The sequence below is a fragment of the Vulpes lagopus genome, chromosome 12 (genome assembly GCF_018345385.1).
Source record: "Vulpes lagopus strain Blue_001 chromosome 12, ASM1834538v1, whole genome shotgun sequence".
Lineage (NCBI taxonomy): Eukaryota > Metazoa > Chordata > Mammalia > Carnivora > Canidae > Vulpes > Vulpes lagopus.
In genome coordinates this window covers 5,170,285-5,195,118 of record NC_054835.1, presented here as the reverse complement: position 1 = coordinate 5,195,118, position 24,834 = coordinate 5,170,285, and the positions used below count along the sequence as shown (strand labels likewise).

The 24,834-nt window shown below is 42.9% G+C and overlaps 1 protein-coding gene across 2 annotated transcripts in view; it reads right to left on the bottom strand.

Moving 5' to 3' along the window:
• Window positions 1-24,834, bottom strand: part of GARNL3 (GTPase activating Rap/RanGAP domain like 3) — a 147,385-nt gene that overhangs the window by 120,176 nt on the left and 2,375 nt on the right. For both annotated transcript variants that reach the window (XM_041723830.1, XM_041723829.1), the window contains exon 2: window positions 11,035-11,205. In XM_041723830.1, coding sequence (XP_041579764.1) covers window positions 11,035-11,177 — 143 coding nt within the window. In that variant the 5' untranslated portion in view covers window positions 11,178-11,205. The remainder of the gene's footprint in view (window positions 1-11,034; window positions 11,206-24,834) is intronic.

Here is a 24,834-nt window from a genome sequence, read left to right as displayed (position 1 = left end):
CCTGCAGGGAGCCTGCTTCTCTCTCTGCCTATGTCTCTGCCTCTCTCTGTGTGTCTCCCATGAGTAAATAAATAAAATCTTAAAAAAAAAAATTCACCTAAATATATAAATACCCAGTCCCTACCCCAAACCTCCTCTATCAGAATCTTCAAGAGTGGGATCTAAGCACCCATATCTTTAGGATTTTTTTTTTTTAATTTGAGACAGAGCATGAGCAGAGGGGAAGGGCAGAGACAGAGAGAAATGTAGGCTCTCTGCTGAACAGGGAACCTGATGTGGGGCTCAATCCCAGAACTCTAAGATCATGACCTGAGCCAAAGGCAGATGCTTAACTGACTGAGCCACCAAGGCACCTGTATTTTTAACCAAAATAAATCCCAAAAATGGCCTGAGGAATGCTGGTAGACCCATTTCCTACCCACTAGGTGCCAAAGGAAGGCATCTCCTCTACAGAACCCTATAGAACCATTTCATCTCTGCCTCTTTCACTGGCTCATTCTTTCTCTTTTAGTTCCCAAACATGAAGTGCTCCCTAAAGTCCCTCTTTTGAAGGACTTCACTTTTAGGGCATCGATATTACTGACAAATCTCAAATATATAACTATGGGCTTGATGTATGCTCGGTTACCTTCCCTACTTGTCCCAGAAGCATCAGAGGTCAGTGTTGTTTTTCTGAAACTTATCCAACAAGCGGTTTCTCACTTCCACCAGCACTCAATTATTTTCACAATCTCCAAGCTATGGAATGAATCGCTGTTGACATCTCCCTTTCAAGCTCTGCTGTCCATCCTTGAACATCACCGGTGACCATCCCCCTCCTCAGCTAGCCCAGTCCCTCCGTCCAGCAGGTCCTCATTGTCTGAATCCCAGATGCCAGCAACAGCCTCCTCAGTCTTCCTGTCTCATCATACAGTCTTAGGGTGAAGAGACTTCCAGAGACCTCCAGCGCCACAGATTTGGGGACCATATGGGGTCCAATCTGTTATCTGTGATTGTGTATTCTCTACCAGATACTCTGTACTTCCACACCATTAGTGATCATAAACATGGTATGCCCCAAGGCCCTCCATTCCGGCTATTAAAGTTTTCTCCTGGAGTGAATTAAAGTCCCTCACACCTGGATTTTCACCAGCTGGTCCTACATCTTTACACTTTCACTCTTCTACAATTTCTTTACCATCATAGGCCACCCTCCACACATCCCCATCACTGTGGGGTGGAGCCTGCTCCCCTTCCTCTGAACACTTCAGCCACTTTGCCTTTCTTCCTTTTCTTCAGCTCATGAGCAGCTTCTGGGTTTCTCATCTTAGGGTCTGTAATGCTCTTTCCAAACACCTCCTTCTTCCTGACCCACCTTCTGCTCTCAGGCTAGAAATTCTAAAGAAGGAGTTAGATTAACCTGCCTCTTCCATTAGAGTATAAACTTGGTAGGGGCAGGATCTTCCTTGGTTTTGCTCAATGCAAAACCTCGGCACTTAACATAATACCTGGTACAGAGTCAGCTCTTAGTGGGGTTGTGTAAGAATGAATGAATGAATGAAAATAAGCCAGCTCACTCTTTGGGGCCATATAAAACAAGGGCTATAGGAAAGCCCTTCAAATATCTGAGGAGAGCCATCCTGTCTCCTAGGGCTTTTCTTCTTTACCAGGGGCCAGGAGTAACACAGGAGCTAGATTGGGTAGGGTGAATACATAGGCTGTTTCATGACTTTCTCTAGGGTCAACCTTGGAGACCCACCCCGATGTGCTCTCAATTTCACTATCAGCTGCTGCTGGAAGTGAACTCCATTAGACAGCATATTCATGAAATGTGTCTTGAGTCAGACATAAGAATATTATAAATGTTGCCTCAGATTAATATGAGAAAATTTATTTCAGAGATTAATATTATGCCAGTAATATGAGCAAACAAAGCAAATGCTATGGGAGCCATCGCAATGGAAGAATGGTGACCTCATTTACTAGCCATCAGTTCATGAAGTTCCTGTTTCCTATGCCTGGTAGCTGGTGTCTTTCAATAAGCAGGTAATACGATTAAGTGCAAGTGACAGGTGCTGTAACATTAAAAAGTGGATCAGGTACAAGTGCCAAATTCATCCCACTGTATACTTAAGGTCCTTGCAGTTTATTGCATGTAAATTATGGCACAAAAAATTCTTTAAAAAGTCATAGAGAGAAACATAGAACTCTGACCCTAAACTTAAATATCCATATGTACAGAGAAACTTTATGTGCATAAGCATTGCCTGTATTTACTTAGCCCTGTTGCCCACCATTAGTTCACTGCTTGATTGCTCCTTCATGAGTCCTCAGTTTTGAAACTGTAAAATGGGCTTGATTAATGAATTAATTCAACAAATACCGATAACCATGGTACCTTCCTCATAGGGCTATTGGGTTTAATGAGAAAATACACATGGGGTCCCCAGATGGCTGAGTCAGTTAAGTGTCTGCCTTTGGCTCAGGTCATGATCCTGGGATCCTGGGATCCTGGGATTGAGCCCCTCCATCAGGCTTCCTGCTCAGTGGGGACTCTGCCTCTCCCTCTGCTTGCCACTCCCCCTACTTGTACTCTCTCTGTCAAATAAATAAATAAAATATTAAAAAAATACATATGAAGAAGCACTTAGCATGATTTCTAGTTTTAGCATAGGAACTCTTTGACTAAATAGGTTGTGCTCCATGCTTCTCATTACGAAGATGTATGTATGCTTAAAGAACAACACAAAGAAAAAAGTCTCTGTGACTAGCTAGAATTTGTTGTAGTCTAAAATTTTCGCACTTTAAGAAAGCAGCTGTTGGGTAGGAAAAATTTTTCCTCTATCCTCTTAGGTTCTGGAATTGAGGCCTAAACAGAAAAAAAGATTAACGGAAATCAAGGCACAGATGTTTACTTTTTTTATTTTATGTGTGCTAGGGCTCCACAGAGGAGAAAACTCAAAGAAGCAGTTAGACTCAGGGGGTTCTATACTCTTTTTCAATAAATTGTGGAGAAGGGACTAGACAAAAGAAGGATTTGAGGCTTCTAAGAATGGTAAATCATGGTAGGATAGTAAGGGGCAAAACTAATGGTAGATACAAATTATTTAGTAAAGCTTTTTTATGCAAACTCATCTGATGCCTTCTCTGTCTCTGGTGATAAGGGTTGTTCTCTCCCTCTGGATACAGAAGAGAGGGGGCACCTTTACAAAGGGAAATTTTTGCCCTGCTTTTAAGGAGATACAGGGAGGGCAGAGAGTTCTTCCTGTGTGTTTTTCCCCATTGCCTTCAGCATCAAAATAATCTTTATGCCAAAGTAGCATATTTTGGGGTGGCATATTCTGATCCCCTTCATAGCCAATACCAATATATGAAAATTTTGTCTCAAGCATAGAAATAAATTCTCTGAAACTGATTGAATTTTACCTTGAGGTGACCTAGGAGAGGGGAGTGGGGGAAGTCCAGGCTACATTTTAAGTGATCTCTGTATCGTCCTTCTAATTTTCTGGATCAATTTAGATCCATTCCATGCTTATCTGTGCTCAGTTTTCCTGCAAGCACATTCAGACCACATTGAGGAAGGAAGAAACGCAGCTTACTTTGTGCTTTTAAGGTCAAACTATATTTTTGAAAGGCTTTCTAAAACATTGACTTCGCTAAGCTACTCTGATTCTGAGATAGTCTAAGAAAATGAGACTATGAAGCCAAGGGTGAGAAAGAGCTTTAAAGAAAGCAAAGTAATACATAAACCAAACTTACAGAAATGTAGGAGGCAGAGTATTTTTAATAAGAATATTTATTACTATAGAAGATGTCAAGAAAATAAGTCTGCTTCCAAGGATAAAATGAGACTTATAAATATGACTGTTAGCTAGTTGAATTTAGGGCAGGGCAGCCTAAATTATTTTCTTTTGATCCATAAGAGCAACGATTAAAAAGAATAATACTATCTAGTCACTATTTATAGTGTGTCCTTAAAGTGTTCTGTACTGTACTTTGAGATGAGGTGAGCACCAAAAATGGGTTGCTGGCCCTTGAGGACCATAAAATTTGAAAGAATAGAAAACTCGAATAGTCAAAGGAATACAATTCTTAGCAATGGATAACCTCTTAGGAAACATGATTGCGTTTAGCTGTTACTCCTCCAGGGGCTGCTGAGCTCCGGGGTGAGTAGGGCACATGCAACTTTAGTTCCTGAGAAAGGGCCAGGATGTCCTGGTAGAGTGAGACCGTATTCCTCCTGGTTCTTAGATCACACGAAGCAGCAATGCAATTTTTAACTCCATGCCTAGCTTGATCAGTGAAGAGCCTCTCCTTCTGATTCAGGCCACCTCTCTTCCTGGGGATCTTACTACTCCTGTGCTGTTAAATATTAGCTCTAAGCTAACAACTCCCCAAATCAAAGCTCCAATTTGGATCTTTCTCTCTAACTGCAAACTCCGACTTCCAGGTGTGGGCCCTAGTTCCACAGACACCCAGGCACTGACCACACTCACATCCACTCCCACGTGTGGCTTAGCAAACTGCCATCTTTTCCCTAGTCACTCAATGTACAAGGTTCAGGGCATCACCCCTATCTCCCCTCCCATCCAGCACTGGGTGGGTCACTGGGTGCTGTTGTTGCTGCCTGCATAGCATTGCTTTTGAAAGTTGTATGCTTGTATCTGTGTATTTGTATTTTATTCTTTGAAGAGAGAATACACTCACCTTGGTTCAAAACCCACAAAGATAAAAGGTTGTACAGGGAAAGCCTCCCTTTCTCTTACCCCTTTAGTCCCCTATTTCCTCTTGTATATCTCCCAGAGATGCTTAACCATTGACAAAGAAAAATGCATATTCCCTTTTCCCTTTTTTCCACACAAATGGTAGCATGTTATACACAATTCTACTCCTTGTTTTTGTTATTTTTTTTTCATTTAATGTATCTTGGAGATCTTTTCAAATCAGCTCCTGTATTCTTTCTTTTTTTTAATTTTTATTTATTTATGATAGTCACACACAGATAGAGAGAGAGAGGCAGAGACACAGGCAGAGGGAGAAGCAGGCTCCATGCACCGGGAGCCCGACGTGGGACTCGATCCCGGGTCTCCAGGATCGCGCCCCCGGCCAAAGGCAGGCGCCAAACCACTGCGCCACCTAGGGATTGCTCCTGTATTCTTTCTTATGGCCACAAAGTATTCCTCTGAGTGGATGCATCATATTTTGTTTAACTGATTCCCTAGGTAATGGTTTTCAATCTTTTGCTATTGCTAATACTGCTGCAATGCTTAGCCTTGTATACCATTTTGCACCTATGGGCGTGTGTAGAATTCCACAATGTCTTTCATCCCTCACTCCTCCTCTCCTTCCCCATTTCCACGTTCTCTGCATTAGCTCAGACCTTCATCATTGCAGACAGAAGCCTCCTAGCTGGCACCTCTGCTCTATCACCCTTCGCTTAACACCCAACAAATATTTAGTGAGCACTTTCTACATGCCAGACGCTCTGCTAAGACAGGCAAGAACAAGAGAGGAAAAACAAACAAAGCAAACCAAAACAGACCCCCAAAACTCCCCACCAAACTCCCTACACAAATCCTTGCCTGTCTCACAATCGTGGGAGCTGTGGGAGCTTATCAGTAAATCAAAGCACTCTCTTCTCTGTGTTTGGAATCAGCTAAGAGTTAGTGACAGGAGTTAGGAAAATGGAAGTCAGGATATCAAGTTCCTTACTATCAGAGTCTTACTGGTAAATGTAGTTGAGCCCAACAGCCAAATGGGCTTCCTATTCTTCCCTGTCCCTCCAGTTTAGACCTTGGAACGGGCCATTCAAGGGAAATTTGCCTGGAGGGTTGCCAGGGGAACTGCTGTTTCAGGACTGTCGAGCTTCAACAGGGGAGACTGAGGCAGATGGGCCACTACACCTGCCGCTAGAGGACTCAGGTGTATTTTTCCAAATAGAAACAGGAGAGGAGATAACATACAAGCTCTGTGGGCAATCAAATTCCAAGAGCAAGAGGGGAAAGGGGAGCAGGGACAAGTTAGCAGTCCAAACTCTTCTCCCTAGGCAAGCAGAACAGAAAGTTTCTCTATGGAAACATGAGGACAGGGGAATAGAATTTCCCCCAACAGTAAACCAAAACACTTACTTTCTAGCACTGGATTTTAAATTTAAGTGGCCTTTCATTCAGGAACAAACTAAGTCCTTCAAGGGTTTTGGAAGCTGTTTTAAAAATGTCTAAGCACAAAACTGCCTAATATTTGTATAATGCCTTAAAAACAAACTCTTTCAAATACATGCCAATTTTTCTCAAAAGATCAAAAAGTAAATCACTGCCAATTCAGCCTTGTGGGGGAAATGAAATCTGAATTACACGTTGTAAGAAGTCCAACGTTTTGGTAGTATGTTGTAATGAATCATAGGAAAGATTGATTGTAAAAGATAATTCAGAGGGGATGATTAACTTTTCAAACTTCCTTCCACTTTTGGCTGACACCCTTTTAAGGCAGAACGGCTCTGAAAACCATCTTTTGAATACTCTTGCTTAGTTTTTCCCTAGTTTACTGAACTAAAACATGTCTAAGAAGAAATTTTACCTCATTTAGGGTCGGTAGTGGTCCTGAAACAAGGTAGGAGTTGGGAGAAGTTAGGATTGCAGTCTTCTACTCTGCCTCCTGCCCTCCCTTCCCAGGTGAAACTGCATGATTTTCAATGGTGTTCCACAGCTTCCTGGTCATCACATCCAGTTGTTAGATTGCAGTTCGATCTGCAAGTTTTTGGTTGCATTAGACACCATAAGCCAGCTGCCTGAGTCCCACTATGGGGGATCCCAATTAAATAGGTTCCTTGGGCCATGTTTTTGAAAAAACTTCCTAAGTTATTTTTGTGATTAGTCATAGACCACTCTGCATCTTGAAACCCTTCCACTGGCTTCTGTGACCCATTTGAATCCTGTTCTCCTACCTCCTGACAATTCCTTTTCTTCTCCAAGGCTGCTCTCCAAGGCTGCTCTGCTCACCAGGGCAAACAAGAACTATCTCCTCTTCCCCTGGTAACATACTCGCCCAAAAAACCAGGCATGGATATGTGGCCCAGATCTTTCCCAGGGTTCTTCCAATGAATGGAAAAGATTTTTCCTCTTAAGTTTCATGCTCCCTGAGATCACACCACCCACTGCATGGTGACAACTCATAGACAGTAGGAGACAATGAGGCCAATAGACACGGAGAAGCAGGGCTAAGAATTGGGAGGATATGGGAGTTGAGAGAGAAATGGACTGACCTGGCAGCATTTGAGTTCTTGGATCTGGCCATTCCTGAAGCCAGATCGGTCCCTTTCCTTAGTTTGGTTACATGAACCCAGACATTCTCCTTTTTTGGCCTAAACTAATTTGAGTTGGATTTATATAACTTAAACCAAGAAGACAGCCTAGTCCATGTCTTAATTGGCTCCTGGCCTTGTTCCTGTATGTAGCTGTGAAATTAACTTTGCCAAAGTAGGGCTCAAATCATCACTTGTGTGTCTCAGACACTATTCAGAGTCTACCAGTAGCCCAGGGATTAAGTACAACATTTTTCACAATATGCCCCCCAGTCTGACTTTCCAGACTTCCTACTACTGCACCACACAAGAGGCAAACCAAGATCTGGCCATCTAGAATATCACTCCCACCCCTGCCTATTAAAGTCTATTCAAGAAAAAGAAAAGGAAGGGAGGTGCTCCTTTTTCAAGGTCCACTTCATATTACTGTGACTTTCCTAAGCACCTCCTGCCCCGAGAGATGTAACAGTACCCTTCCACTGTACTGATGACATTTATCTAATGATCTTTGTCTTATTCTATCTTGGATTTTGCATTGCCTCATCTCAGGTCCTCTTATTAATGGCAAGACCAACCACTCAGCTGCCCAAGTCAAAACTCAGAGGGTCACTTACCCCACCACCTGCACTCTTAATCTTCCCCTCTAATATTCCTTGAATCAATCCCAGGGTTCCTGCCACTCATTAGAACTCTTATATCTCCTCCCTGGACACTCTAATAGGGTCCCCTGCCACCAGTCTTGTCCTACTATAACCTGGCTGTCTACTGACACTAGTTATTTTTCTAATAAGCAAGTCTGATGGATGCTATGCCCCAGCCTACAGACTCAAGACCAAACTTCTTAGTGAGTGGTTAAGCCCTCCCACTCGCCAGTGGTTGACTAGCTTCTGTCTACTTTCCCAAGCTCACTGCCTGGCCCTCCGCAAGAGGCACTGGCCAAATGAGACTGTTCATAGTTCTCTAAACACCCAGAGTGCTTTAATGCTGCTGGCCTTTGCACATATGGTCACCTCTGTCTGGGAAGGCCTCTCCCACTTCCGCCTGGTAAAATTCCATTCTTCAAGTATTCCATCCACTGAGAAACCTCCTTGGACTGCCCTAGAGTATTCCCTCAGCCCCCTTCATCTGGAAGGAGAGGCTTTCTTTGCATACCCAGTGACTACTAGCCCAGGGCCCAGCATAGCACACAAGGTGTTCAGTGAATTGTTTGATATCAGAATCTGTTCAGATTGGTGTTACTGTTATACTCTTCATTTGAATATGTATACAAATACATTCATATATATCAAGATGCCCTGTGGACACCTAAACATTTAGCTCTTGATTGCATGGCTGAGCACCCTGAGGCTGAGCACCGGAGCTAGACAAATCTAGGTTCAAAAGCCCTGCCCTGTCACTTACAAACTGTGTATCTTGGACTGTCTCTTAACCCTTCTGGACTTCAGCTCCCTTATCTGTAAAAGGGAGTAACTACCTTATCGGATTTTTCATGAAGACCAAATGAGAAAACGTATTTAGGATGTTTGCACACGTGCCTGGTACACAAGTAATAAATACCGTTGAATGAGTTAATGAATGAATGAATTAGCGGCCCACAGATTGGCCGCGGTTCTCAAAGACTCATCTTTCTAGCCCGTTTTCCAGAGAACCCAACATCTGCCTCCTGATACAGTCAGTTTCAAGTCCGGCCTCTGAGTCTGGGTCCAGTCCTCCACCCAGACTCGGTTCACCGCCCCCTTATCGCTGTAGCCTCCCCGGCTGGACAGCTGCCAATCACCGGGGTCTAGTCCCACCCTTAAGTAACTTCGTTGCTCCCGCTGCATCTCATAGGCTCTCCCGAAGCCCTGCCACCCCTTGGATTGCGTCATGCGCGTGGAGCATTGGGAGCTTGTAGTCTAGAAAAGAGGCGGCGCCGTGCGTGCGGGTGTGGACCAGCTCTCACCCAGAGCTGGGAGATCAGGCCAGCGAGCTGCGTGCGGTTCTCTTCATTGCACCCTGCGTAGATGGAGCCCCAGTCTCCTCTCCCTTGCCAACAAGAGAATCATTTTGTGCAGATAATTCAATATTTACTGAAATTTTAGGCTTCAGTTTCAATCTTATATTCTCATTAAGGGGCCATTTATGGAAAGTATGGTGGTCATTCCGAAAAGCCCGAGGTGACTCTAGACTTGCCCTGGTTTCCTTGAAGAATCCAAGATGGAACTGGCAATCACGATTTTTTCTAAACGATGTGACCTTGCACTTTTTTTTTTGACCTTGCACTTTTAAAACTGCATTATCTCTTCAGATTGTAAGTGCTATCAAAGATTCCCCATTGCTTAAGATGGGAAGTTCAGACCCCTTGGTGAGGAATTGAAGCTGCTCCTATTTTGCATTTATTTAATCAGGTATGGTCACTTTTGTGAAAGCAGCATTTCTCAGCCTTTGTGGCTTATGATAATCACCTGGGGAGCTTTATAAAGCATTGGGCTTTGTGTCCCACCCCAGACCTAGGATCTTGGAGGGATGGCTCAAGCTTCCTTGTTCTTAAAGCTCCCAGAGTTGATTCTCACGTGTAGTCAGCATTGAGAACCCCTGGTTTAACGCCTGTCAACTTTGCTGGAACGTATTTTCCATGGATCTGAGCCTTCACTCTGTAGTTCCCTGAGTTTAAAGTGGTCTTCTTCCCCCATTCCTGCCCTGGCCAATGCTCATCCTACCAGGCTGATCTCAACTATTACCCCTTTTCTTCCTGGGGCTCCAGGAGAGTATTTACTTCTAAAGCCCTTTATACTTGGTTCTTTACACGCAGGACTGGAGTTATCTGGTTACTGTCTGTCTCCCTGGATAGACTCTAAGTTTGTGAAGGCAAACATCTGGAAGAGTCCTCTTTCATCTACTCCAGAGCCACTGAATCAGTCTCTGGGGTGGGCCTCGCATGGGTTGTTTATGCTCCACAGGATATTCTGATCCCTGCCCCCAGATACGAATTAGCTTCACAAAAGCACTGGGTACAGCAGGTATTGATAAATATTTGTCACACTGAAATGATGAGGCACCTCATTTATTTTTAAGTCAATTGTATTGTTGCAACTAGCTGCCTCAGATTCCCCTGGAGAACTAAGTACCCTGTCTCATATTCTCCTTTTCAGTCACTTATTCATTTGTCCAACAGATATCTTTGTACATCATAACAAGGCCTTGAGGATTCAGGAGTAAACAGGAAAACACAGTTACCATCCTATGGGACTTCAGTCTGCTCACACATTAGTTAATACTATACTTATTTTTATTACTTCTTCTGAATAATATTCGAGTTTTTTTCCCCCTTGTAGATATGATTTGCTACTTAAGGATAAGGACATTGTCTTATTCTCTTATATCCCCCAAATGCTGCTGGCACACAGAAGAAATTCTGTAAATGTTTATTGAATCAAGGCAACACATTTCATAGCACTTGTCACAATTTATTTGCATGATTATCTGATGAATGGCTATCTGTCCCATGAGCTGCAAATCTCCTGAATCTATTTTGCTCACCATGCCTGACACAGGGCCTGGCTAGAGTGGGTGTTCAGTGACTACTGCCAAGTCAAGAAATAAATACACAAGGAGGGTATCATTCACAGAAAGGAAATCTCTGAACCAAAACATCCACTCCCTTCTCCCTCCCTATCCTCCCTGAAAAGTTAAAATGTATTTGCTTCCTGAGCATTAAGGGATTTCAAGTTAGAGTGAGCGTGGACCCAAAGATGATGCTTCTTTTACTTACTTACAGGTTGACCTGGGACTCTACTTCAGGGTCTTTTGTTGGCCATGTCTGAAGAGGCTGGATGCCAAAGGAGAGAGACGACTTGGCTTTCCACAGAAGGGTTTGTGCCATCTGACTCCTACAGGACCCCTTCGTCAGTGGATCCATCAGTGGACCTGGAGGCTGAGGTGCCGAGCTGAAGCAGAAGGAGTTGGGAAAGGTACTGAGAACAGGAAAGAGGAATGGCAGGCCAATCACTGGCCTATTCTGGCACTCTTACCTAGAAGCAAGCCCCATTAGGAACTCAGGAGGCTATGAGGCCAAGGCACTTCCAAGGCCCAGGTGCCCCACCAAGACTGCATCCCATCCTCACTGTGCAGAGTGATGCCCTTGCTCAATGTGGGAGAGGAAGGCATGCACCCCAGGACCCATGAGATCCTGTCATATCCCTCCATACTAAGCAAAGTCATCCACAATGTCAAGGAGTGGAAGAAGGAGAAGGAGAACCAGGGAGCACTCAAGCTACCACAGGCTCATTTAGAAAAAGGCAACATTCGTTCAATAAGAGAAAGTTCTGTCTAGGGTAATTTTGGAGAAGAACTAGAGGTTATCCACTCTGTGAATCCAAGAGTACTTGGTTTTCTCTACTTATTTCCAATTAAAATATGCTAGAAGAGCCACCAAAAGGGCATCAACACTAGACAGGAAGGACCAAACCAACACTCTAAGACTAATGGCATATGTAGCACATAAGCAGCAAAAGCCTGTTGAATAAATAAACGAGCTGCACATGAGAATAAATTGAGAAATGTGTTCCTTCAACCTGCCTGCTCTTTTCTCTGAGGACCCAGTGAGGAAAGTAGGAAAGGTAGTTCTGGGATTAAGGGGCTGCTTTGTTAGGGAAACACAGGCATCTCAGCTCTGGACTGGAATTATTTTCTGAGCCAATTAGCAGCCAGCCTTCTTCCCTCACCTCTACCTCCAGTGACAGACAAATAAGCAAACTAAATCCAATTACTTGGAGATGCAAAAATAGAAGTAAAATGCCATCTGAGATGGCACTTTGGTCAAAAGGGACTCTTTAGAATGTCTTCTTAATAAAGACTGTGGCAAGGCAAAACACAGAAGGCCTACTGGCTCAGGCAGCATTATCAATGACGAGGTGGCATCTGCATAGGGAACCACCAGCCTGCTGTGGAGCTGGATGCCAAAGGAAGGGCGTCTATACAGCCTCGCTATGTGAAGCCAGAAAGGCACTGCCCACTCCCAAGCTGCTACAGTGGTACCAGCTAGGCTGCAGGCATGTTAAAAGAGAAAAAGTTCACTCTTGCCAGGCTCCTCTGCCATTCCTCCTCTGTGAGTGGTGACCTAGCTTCCCCCTTGGCCTGTCCTGGGCCTGAGAATCCGTGTGCTGCATACCTGAGCCAGACTTCCAGATAATCTCACCCCAGGATGGCTTTAGGCTACTTATCTCGCAGCTAGACAGACATCAAAGGCTCAAGCCTTCCACATCTGACAAATGGCAAGAAGCCAAGGTTCTGGGATGTTATCAGTTGTTCTTTACTCAGTGGGACTCTCTGCCCCCAAGTCTTCTGAAACCCAGGCTCCCTAGAGTTTATGGCTGCCTTAACAATAAACCACAAAGCAGAGCTTCTGGATGAGAGATACATTTTTTTGTTGTTGTTTCCTTTTGAAACTTCTAGATTTTTTTAAATTACAAAAAAAAAGAGAAACTTACATGCAAAAAATTTAAGAGAGTGCTCCTAAAAGAAACCCATAATGGAACAGAAAAGCAGGGACTTGAAGTTTCATTTGCAGGCAAAGTCCTCTGCGGGGAGGGCTTTGGTCTGAGTGAGCTGGGCTGTCCAAAGTGGCCACATGTGACAACGGAGCAACTGATAGGTGGGCAAAGTGAGCTGTGGGAGCATAAAATACACACTGACTTGGAAGATAATATACATGAAAAAGGATTTAGGACATCCCATTAATAATTTCTATATTGATTACATGTTGAAGATAAAGTTCTAATATTAGAATTAATTTTAATGTGGTTACTAGAAAATGTAAAATCACCTATGCGGCTCACCTTATATTTTGGACAGTGCCCTTCAAGGTAGACTGAGCCTCAGTTGTCCTGCCTGAGACAAGGAGCTGAGGGCCATGGGTGGGGTTGGGGGGCAAACCCCCAGTTACCCATAAGTGCAGAGCAGCTGCAGGGGAGTGAGGGCAGTGCACCTGAGAAGACTCAGGCTGGTGTGGGCATTGGAGCCACAGCATATTGAAGAGGAGAGGGGAGAAGAAGCCAGAAATAGTGAGGGGACCTGAGGGGATCTGACGGTGCCCACAACTTCCCCACCTCCACTCTCTTACCACTTCCGGTTAACAAAGCCGTGCGATCCCTAATGATCCTTTCTCTACTTATCTGCAAAGCTTTGTGTGACATGTATGTTTACAGACTGCACAATGTTCTGTGCCTGCTTTTCTACCTAAACAGTCTTAACATCTCTGTATATCAGTCACTACAAGTACATTTTTAAAAAAGTTTTACTTATTTAAGTAATCTCTACACCCCATGTGGGGCTTGAACTCATGACCCTGAGATCAAGAGTCACATGTTCCACCAACTGAGCTAACCAGGTGCACCTGTAGGTGCACCTTTTTTTTTTTTTTTTTTTTTTTTATGATAGTCACAGAGAGAGAGAGAGAGAGGCAGAGACACAGGCAGAGGGAGAAGCAGGCTCCATGCACCAGAAGCCCAACGTGGGATTCGATCCCGGGTCTCCAAGGATCGCGCCCTGGGCCAAAGGCAGGCGCTAAACCGCTGCGCCACCCAGGGATCCCCCAGGTGCATCTTTAATATGGAACATTACAGAATGAGATAACCTTATGTACTGCTTACATTCCACCTATTTTAATCTTCAAATACTTAGAATATTTCATTGTCTTAGCATGTGATTCTCCAGCACTTGAATCTAAGTTTGTTTAAAAATACTTAAATGCTAGTTCTTTTAGACTTTGCTATCATTTACTTTTATCCTTTTGCCATAACTCTACTCTGCGAGTTTCATTCTTTTTCATCCTTTCAGCTAATTCCTGGGCTTCATTTTCTAACTGTTCGTATTCTGTCCCATCACTGTTATTTTTAATCTTTGTATTCATTTGTTAGCTTTTTTAGTCTTAACTTTCCAATTTACAAAAATGTATGTTCCTCTTAATCTCCTGACATTTTATTATTTTTATAAAAGATTATTTATTTATTCATGAGAGATACACAGAGAGAGAGAGGCAGAGACACAGGCAGAGGGAGAAGCAGGTTCCATGCAGGGAGCCCAATGCAGGACTCGATCCCAGGTCTCCAGGATCACACCCTGGGCCGAAGGCAGACGCTCAACTGCTGAGCCACCTAGGCATCCCAAACTCCTGACATTTTAGACTTATGGTCTCACTACTGAGTATATCTAGCAGTTGAGAAATGTCTTGGAAGGATGGCAGAGCAAGTGTTCATTGGCATAACTACCTGGAACCCATGAAAGTAAGTAAAAATGGCCCAATATATAGAAGAAACTTATTGAAATAAGAGAGTGGCTGAATTCCATGCTCTGAGGATCTTCTGTATACAATAGGTGTGGACAAACTGAAAGCGAACACCGAGTTCTGCCTATCTGATGGAAGGTGAGGGCTGTGAGGAAGAATGTTCCAAGGGCCTGACAATGCCTGATTTGGAGGAATGAGGACTAGAAGCATGGACAACACTGGGAAAAAGCCGTTTCTTCTCTCTTTTTTGCTTCCCCTGTCCCAGCGTGCTAATAGGAGGGCTTGCCTAATCTGGGGAAAGGTTGAAGGCGAGAGGAAAATGTAGATCTTAGAAGCATTTGACCTTCTTCAAAGATATTAGCTAAAAGTCCACCAGAAGAAGGCCCAAAGGAAACCACACTGACCCAGGTCCTATTTGGAGGGGCCCATTTGCCCTGAAGTGGGGGGTGGTGGGGTGGGGTTTGGAAATTCAAGGTGAGGGGATCCCTGGGTGGCTCAGCAGTTTGGCACCTGCCTTCGTCCCAGGGCGTGATCCTGGAGTCCTGGGATCGAGTGCCACATCAGGCTTCCTGCATGGAGCCTGCTTCTCCCTCTGCCTGTGTCTTTGCCTCTCTCTGTGTGTCTCTCATGAATAAATAAAATCTTTAAAAAAAATATGGAAATTCAAGGTGAGTCCTACTATGGGCTCACAAACCCCCCACGTACAGGGGCCTGGCTGATGGGAGGGAAAGGAAAGCATGGCGGGGGGGGGGGGGGGGAGGAAATACAGATGGCATATTCCCACTGCCTCTGGACCCTTCCTGCTTCCTGAGGAGCATCCAGGCCAGCCCTCCAGCGCCAGCTCTGAAAGAGGATTCACCACAGCTCAGATGATGGGGGAAGGGAGTCAGGGAGAATCTGCCCATGTTATTAATGGGTAAACACAGACCCAGACAGAACTGCTTTAATTCCAAAATGAACACGCAGGAATAAATGAGGACAGGACACTTGAAAAAAGGTTTGCAAAAGACAGATGAAGAGTACAGATCAGAAGACTTTGGACAAGTATCAAATGAAAAATTTAACAGCTTTGTTTTCTCAAAAAAAAAAAGAATTATCTCAAAACAAAAGATCAAATAATACAACAGAAAGACTTCACATGGCTCTAGATAAAATGCCTTAGAATGTGGCTGGGAAGAGGTTGACTCACAGCATCCATGTGCTTTCTGGGAGGGCGCGTGGGCCTGACGGAGTGGCAAGGAGGGTGTCTCTGAGCCAATCTCTGTGTAGGGAGGCTTTGGCAGGTGCCTGGGTTTTTACTGGACTAAAGACAGGTTACAGTTTTCTCCTCTTCTGCTGTTAACTCCCAATTCCTCAGTGTGCCTTGAGTGTTGCTAGTATCTGGGTCTTAATGTAGGTAAGTAAAGAGAAACATAGCCACCTTCTCAGCTCCCTGCTGAAGGCCATGAGGAAGCAACTGCAGCCACTGAGTGGGACTCAGCCAAGCGCTCCAGTTGGGGACCAATGCTCCAGTTAGGGACCATGGCCAGGTTTGGCCAGGCCCAGTGATGCAGCAAGAAATAGATCATGAAAGGATGCAACTGAAGTCTAAGTGCTGTCTCACATGCTGGTAGGTAGACCCCTGCATGCAGCAAAATGATGCAACAAGGTCTCAGTTCTGGCTCCTTCCAGGAGGCCAACCTGCCCTTTGGATCACAGAGCTTCTGGTGAAATTCCCAGAGGAATCTGGAAGGTTTCTGGGAGCCACACTCATTCCCTTGCATTCTTGATCTTGCACATTATTCCTTGCCCTGATTGTTGGCTGAAAATAATCTTAAAGCAAGTGCAAATTGTCATTCTTGCCTCTGTTCAAACCAAGAGCAGCTTTTGGGATCTGGGCTGGCTCTGCAGTCAAGGAAGCAGATCAGGGCACAAGAAGTGTGCCCTTTCCCCAAATGTTATGCATTTGTTTGCTATAACCTTGTCTCATCCCTCCACTAGAATGTCCAATTCATGAGCGCAGGAACCCCACTTGTCTCATTCATGGTGTGTCCCCGATGCCTAGGACACAAAGTGCTTGATAGTTGCTGAATGAGGGAGATACTCATTTGGAATAGGGAGGTGACGTCAGACTGGCTGTTCCTGAATGAGGTCACTGGTGGCTTCGGTCAGACTGCTGTGGGACCTGCTCTATTTCTTTGCCAGTCTCTGACAGGCAGCTACTTTGTGAGACCTGTGAAAAGTGCATGGAGCAAAGACAATCCATCTGCAAAACATCAATCCAGGCTGCTAGTGGCATGACACTGGAAAACACTCAATGGCTGGAAGGCCTCCTAAAGACACTTTTCTCTCCCATCATAAAATGCAAGACAGGTACCTATGTTCTAACTTCCATTTGTGCTAAAACTAGAATCACTGGACACATATAGTTGGCAGATCTACTTCAAGCACCGAGCTGAAGCCGAGTTTCTCGTTTTCACCTCTGTAAGGGACCCCTCATTGGTGTGCTACTAACTTGATCAATATGTCTAATTTATTTTTGCCATGACTGAAGAAAGATGCAATTTGTGGCAGATACTGTAGGATGACTTGCTGAATACCCATTTCAACCCTATTCCAGGGTATAAAAGTTAGAAAGCTAGAAGGTCAATGCCTTACCCTTCTCTGCAGTTTGGAGTTCTGGAGAGGAATTAGATTCCACACTTCAGAGGCACTCATGGGAGCCTCTTGCTCAGAACGAAGCCTGGCAGATTCAGAAAGAGGACACAGGGCACCATCCTGCTTTTGTAGATCATGACAGAGCTATTGTGGTTCTGGAGTCAGTAACTAGTTGATCCTATTGCTTTCGGAAGCCAGAGTGGCACCTTTGGGATCGAAGCAGAGTTGCTAGTGTGGTTCTGCAGTGAACTAAGCTAATAGAAGCTTCTTGATTCATCAGCTTCTTATTATAAATGCAGCCTTCCTGGTCATGGCAGAGCACAGTGGTTCTGGGGTCTCTAGTTGTTCAGACTAGAGTTTGCTATCCACCCTGCCAACAACTTGGTGAGCACTTAATTCCCTATGTCACTAAGAAACCTCATTCTGCTTATACTAGTAGAGTGGATTCTCTTGTCTGCAATGGATTCCTGACCGATAGGCCTCTTAAAGTGATCTTTGTCAGACTGAATTTTGAGCCTAACAGTTCCTGTGACTCTGTGCAGAGTAGGGCAGGATTTTCTTCTGGTGGGTGCAATGGTGGGCAATTCCTCCAGGGGCAGCAAGAGGGTATATACTTTTACGGAATACGTACACATTTTGCCTTTTGAATATAAAAGACAGCATGCTTGCAGCACTAAGCATTTCTGCTCAAGCAGCAAAGAAGTGCGAAAGGACAACCCAAAGAATGGTGTGCTAGGTAGGTCACCACCGTGGTGGGTAATGATTATGCTCTTCCTGTCACTGACAGGCTTAACACTGCTTTGCACTTTTTCAAGTGTGCCGCCAAAAACTGTTATATCCCCACGTGTGCTGAGAACACAAAAGAGTTGAGAAATACTGGTCTTAACCTATAGATACTTTGACATCTCCAGTAATACAAATTTTATTGCATCTTGAAGTAAGCCATGCTGGCATGGGGCACACAAATGGCAGGGATTTACTTTTCATGTGTTGAGCCCAATTTGGTTTATTATCTTTCATACCCACTGTGATTTCATGCCCACTGTGATTTTAGGTCTAGCCCAGGGCCATACATAGAGCATAGAGCCTGATTCCTTTTTCATTTGACACACTTTTAAATGTGGGCAGGCAGCTATTATATCCGCTGTGAATTTTCTCTTTTTCAAGTAAAACACTCCCTTCTCCCTACTGAAATCTTTTCTCTTTACTGGATCATTCCCATCGGATAAAAACATCTTTAAAAAACAAAAGCAAGCAAAAAAAAAAAAATAAAAAAATAAAAAAAAAAAACAAAAGCAGAAAACCCCAAATCTAAACCAAATAAAATAAACCAACAATTTTTCAACTCACTGCCCCTCTGCTCCTGACAAGAGCTAACTATATTCAGTTTCCAGTTCCTCTCCTTTATCTCCTGAAGCCAAGCCAGTGAGACTTTCGTCCTTACTGTTCCAAAGGAATGACTCTTGTCAAAAGGCCCCAATGATCCCATGATGTTAAACCCAGTGGTCAGTTCTAAGTTCTTCTTGTCTAACGTTATCAGCAGCATTTGACACAGAAAATCATGCCCTGGTTTTTTTTTTTTTTTTTTTTTGTTAATTTATACTGATTTCCCCAAAATTAAAAAAAAATTAATTACAGCATGTATCCATGATACAGTGGTTTTGCATTTAAGTCTCAGAGTCTGAATTTAACTTGGGGTATATGTGAACCATTAATAAAAGTCCATCAAATCACAGATGTCCTTCCTAAGAAAGTTTAGTTAGTGATTTCTTTTTCCTAAAGTCTCCTGGTATCCCTTTTTTCCCCTACGTTTTTTCTTTTATTTCACTGTGATTTATAGTCGCATTATGGAACAAACAAAAACCTTGATGAGTTCTTTCAAAAATTTCCTACCTGAAATCCATCTGTGCACTTTCAGTGAGGGAGCCACAGTACAGACCACACATGGCTACTGAGCACTTCAAATGTGGCTAGTTTGAATTGAGATACTGCAAGTGTAAAACCAGAGTTCAAAGAAAGTATTGAAAGAAGGAAATGATCTTCATTATTTTTAATACTGATTACGTGTTAACGTGGTAGTATTTTGGATATATTGAGTTAAACAAAATAAACGATTAAAATTAATTTTACCTGTTTATTTTTACTTTTTAAGATATGGCTAATAGAGGGGGCACCTGGCTGGCTCAGTCATGTAGAACATGCAACTCTTGATCTCTGGGTCATGAGTTCAAGCACCATGTTTGGGGTGGAGCCTACTTATAAAAAAAAAAAAAAGATATGGCTACTGGAAAATCTTGAATTCCATTTGTAATTCTACACATTTGCTATTATCAGAAGTCACTTGTTCTTTTTCACTTAACATATATGAACATCCTAGATATCTTTTCAAGTCAGAAAACAAAGATTGGCATAAAATTATTAGTATTGTATTGATGTGCTCCCCATGGACTTTTTTTTTTTTTTACTTTTATAAGCAATCCTATAGGAGGAGCCTTTAACATAAACCTCCTTGGGCAGTGACACCTCATTACTCACTCCCATTTGCTTCCTGTCCTCTGAGATCTCAGCTCTAGAGATTAGCAGATATGCGGCTCACATTTTCCCATACCTCTACACTTGCACATGCTGCTTTAGAATTTTTTTCCCATAGGAAAACCAGCAGTGAGTCTCACTGTACAGGCCAAATCTCTTATACTTTTCTTATAGCATTGTTTGTCAGGCTTCATCTCTGTTTAGATATTCAGCTCTGGAAACCAGACAACCAAACATAATTTCTCATACTAACCTTCTAAAGCAAAACAAATTTGACTATTGTCTTCCTCCAAGAAAGGAAGCTGGTTTGTATTAACTTAAACTCTTGGTGAATAATAAAAGTTGTTTTTTCCCTTCTCTTAGGAGAACAGACATAATATGAAAATTAATTTTCTTCTGTTGGCCCTAAGAGCCCATTATGTCAGCCTAATATAAGACAGCTCTTAATAATCCTTCCCAGGAAGACTGCTGCTTTTCCAAAAGAAAACTGACAGCAGTAGATTTATTTGTGATTAAATACTTAAGGGCCCGACGTGGACCAGAAGAATAACTACATAATATAGAGAAATGAAGATTATGAAAACAGTCCATGTTAAAATAATTGTTTACAAAACTACCTGGGGGGGGGGGGGGGGGGGTTTGAAAGCGTCTCCTGGAAAAACAGAAAAAAAAATCTAAGAATCTGAAAGTCAGGAGAAACATAAGGAAGAAGAAAGCAACATAATGCATAATGGATAATTCTTCTTTTCTGACCCTACCTTGGCCTTAAAATCCATGTTCAGAAACAAGAAAGCATTTGTCTTGGCATCAGATTTGTTCTCACAAGGTGTATATGCATTACTAACAAGGAAGCCACTTTGTACAAAGCAATATTTGAGAAAGTAGAAAATATGTTTTCTTTTTTTCTTTTTTTTTTTAAAGATTTTATTTATTTATTCATGAGAGAGGCAGAGACACAGGCAGAGGGAGAAGCAGGCTCCATGCAGGGAGCCCGATATGGGATTCGATCCCGGAGTATCCAGGATTAGGCCCTGGGCTGAAGGCGGTGCTAAACCACTGAGCCACCCGGGCTGCCCAGAAAATATGTTTTCTATTTGTGACTCAAAATCTTGTCTATGTAGGGCTCTGCACCCACTGTGGCTAAACTTAGTAAGCATCCTTTAAATGCTCAACTATGGTAGTCTTTTACAATGAGAACTAAAAAATACAGAAAACCCAATGCTGTGACTCTGGGTGGCATCGGGGTATCTATTTTGGAAAGGTTCCCAGATAGGGTACTTGACCCAGGCCTAGCCATTTAGCATGTCCTACCACCCACTTCTAGTCAAAAAGACTGGTTCAGGGATGAGTATGCAACACAAAAGATCCCATGAATGTCAAGTTTGGGAAACATGCTCTAGAACTATTGAGAAGGAGGCACTAACTTTCTGCTGGGATTGTACACTGGTAGAAAGTAAGCCCAAAATGTTAATTTTCCTTGCCTCCATGAGGAAAGATCTTGAAAATAAAGTCAACCCTGAAAATGAAGAAAGCCTATGGATGATAAAAATAGAGCACCTGGATCTACCCTCTCCCACAGCTTGCTTGGTCTACTCCACAATTTTGCAGTTCCATGAACCAATAATTTTTCTCTGCTTGTCATTCACAGACCCTGATAATCTTAAAAACAAACAAACAAATCAACAACTAGTGAGGTGCTGGTCACAAAAGATGTGATGCATTATTAGTCCTGCTTGTAGCTCAAAAACTGTTCGATGATCACAACTGGGTAGCCAGGAATAAGAACCACTTGACCACTGAGTCTACACCCCACAATCCAAGCCACCACGTTTCACCTGGCGTCACAACCATAGGCATTGTTGCTGCGAGTAGCTATGAAAGCAGAATCATGAATGATGAGTGGTCGCTATAATGAGGCAAACTTTGACTTTCCTATTAGGGAAAGACAATAGAGTTGCCCAAGAACAAAAAGGCTTGCGGTAGTGGGTTCCTTGAGCTTAGACGTAATAAGCAGAAGGTGACTGGCGACGAGGGCTGTTATAAAAAAGATGCCTCCATTGCCCTAGTGGGGTGGTTTCCAAAGTCTGTCCCTGGGCGAGCAATACTGTAAGCTTGTTAGAAATACAATTCATAGACCCATCCCAACCCGACCTAGTGAATCAGAATCTGGGGGTGTGTGGCTCAAGGAACCGTTTTAAGAAGCCCTCCCTAGTGATTCTCATATATGTTAGGTTTGAGAACCATTGTATTAGATGAGAGCGAGCCCTGGTTCCCAAACACAGTTTCCTGAGCCCCAACCCCAGAGATACTGATTCAGCGCACTTGGGGGGGGTGGTGGGCTTGAGAATCTGCATTTCTAACAAGTTGATACTGCTGGTCCAGGGGCCATACTCGGAGAACAAAGAATGAAGAACTGAAGAACTGCTCTCTGAGAAGCTAACCCAAGTGATGTCTACAGTTCTAGTCAATGTTGACAGTCTTTGATCTTTACAATTTGCCTTTCAAATTCAATCTGACTGTGTAACCCTGCTAATACTGTGGCTTATATGTGGTTTGGCTCTATGAAGTGTTGCAGCCAAAATGACACAGCACAGCGATAGAGGAGTAATTAAAATAACTCAAGTTCATTAACTATTTCTTGATCACCACAAAGTCACGAAAGATAACAGGTATATGCCTTATATATATATCTTTGAGCAACAAAAACAACAGGGAGACCTATAGCCTCCCTCATCCAAAGTAGGTGTTTCTGTACCTCTCACCTCTAAACACCCCCTCAACGTATTTTACCAGCCAGTTCTCACCAGTGCCCTGTGTACCTACATTCTTCTCAATCCCTCTCATCCTAAATCTGCAGCTCAAAAATGCAAAAAAGCAGGGTAGGGCCTTGCTCTGAGGATGGGGAAGGAGGAAAACTTGAATGGGTAAGGCTTGAATTTTAATGAGGCAAGAGGAAGGTTGAGAACTTGCACATAAACGTGAATCATTTTTGTCCAGAAAAGTTGCCATTTGGTAGTGCTTTGTGACAGATAATGTTTTTAGCACTTTGCATAAATTAGTTCATTTAAAGCTAACATTGGTCCTGTGAGATAGGTGTTACTGTCATTTCACAAGGGAGTTAATCAAGGGTCAGAGGGTCAAGCAACTTGGACAAGGACAGCCATATGACAAGTGAAAAGACAGAAACTTGAACCCGGTGTGTCTCCCTCCAAAGCCCTTGTTCTTGAACATTATCGGATACACCTTCCTACAAAATGAGGACAAACACATCTAGGGCAAGTGGTTTGACAGCATCAGTGTCTTGCTCTGGCCCCCAGAGTTCCCATCTCTCTCTCTCACTGCCACCTGCCCAGATGCCTAAAGCCTGGGCCACACCACACTGCTCCTTTATACTCATCACAGGCTGTGTCTGCTGGCCAGTTAACTGAGCTGACACAGGGTATTTAGCAAAGACAGCTGCCATTCTGAAAGTCACGCCATTTTTCCTGATGTCAACATGATTGAGTAAATATGGCTAAACCAGATTCTGAAAGGCCCTACACACGAGGCAGTGGTATTTAAACTTGACACAACAGGAAATAAGAAGCAATTGAGGACTTGGAGTAAGGGAGGCAAATCTGGCAGCATGCCCACAAGTGAAGCTGAGGCTCTCATCCCTGGTTGTCTGTCAGAATCACCTGCAGAGCTTTCTGAGCATCCATACACCCGATTCCCACCCTGGACTTTCTGGAACAACAGACCAGCTGCAGAGACCCACACGCGTATGTGAACACACAGGTGATTTTTCTTCTCTTGCCCCTAATTGTCCCTTATGCCAACTCAACGCAAGACAGCTGTTAATAGTTTCTCTTAAAAGTGAGGTAATTTGAATTAATGGATTAAAGAGGATTTTTTTTAAAGCAACAAAAATAAAAGAAATTGTAGATGAACATTGATCTGTTTCAAGTTAGGAAATCATTTTCTAATGAAGCATAAGCAGGAGGAATAAATAGATTTGACCAAATTTTAAAAAATAACAATCTGGAGCACCTGGGTAGCTCAGTCGGTTAAGTGTCTGCCTTCCACTCGGGTTGTGATCCCAGGGTCCTGGTCCTGGGATCAAGCCCCATGGGGAGTCTGCTTCTCCCTCTCCCTCTGCTCATGCTCTGTCTCTCTCACTTGTTCACTCTCTCTCTCTCTCAAATAAATAAATAAATAAATAAATAAATAAATAAATAAATAAAATCTTTAAAAAACATAATGAAAACTTTATCAAAAAACACCATAAAGAAAGTTAAAAGGCAAATAATGAACTGTAAGAAATGCTACGTATTTGACCACAAAATTTTTCTTAATAGTGCTTCAATTCAAATAGGAAAAGATAAACATTCCAAAGGAAAAATGGACAAAGTGCATGCAAATATATATCATTTTCAAAAGAAATACAAATTATAAATAGAAAAAAGTTTCACCTTGCTACCAAAGAAATGAACCATTTTAGCAAATATTTATAAATGATAATGCCTCGTATTGTGGGTGGGAGAAACAGGCACATTTAAACACTCTTGGGAGAACTATTAACTAGTATGAGCTTCTGGTGGGCAATTTGGCATTATGCTTCAAAAGCCTTTAAAATATCTCTTTTTTTGGATCCAATCATTTCCATTACTTCTATGAACTTATCTTAAGGAAATGATTACCTCTTTATACACAGACTAATGCACAAAGATTTGATGTATCTTAGAGCGAAAACTTGTAATACCTGGCAAGTATGATAATAAAAAAATGGGTTAAATAAATTGTGCAACAAACATGTTATTTTTATATTCAGAAAATTGGAAAAAAAAAAGAAAATTGGTATCATTTCTAAGGTTTATATGATATTATCATGGAGTTTTAAAAGAGACGAAAACCTCTGGAGAAGTCATTTCATCTTTTACGTGTGAGGTCATGGAGGCAAAGGACAGAGTGGCAAAAGTGAGAAGTTGGAAGAAGAGAAAAATGTTCTAAACCAGCTCTGTCCAATATCATAAGCACTGGTCACAGGTGGCTATTTAATTTAAAGTCAAATAAAATTTAAAATTCAGTTCTTTAGTTGCACCAGCCATATCTCAATAGTGCTCAAGAGCCACAGGTGGCAAGT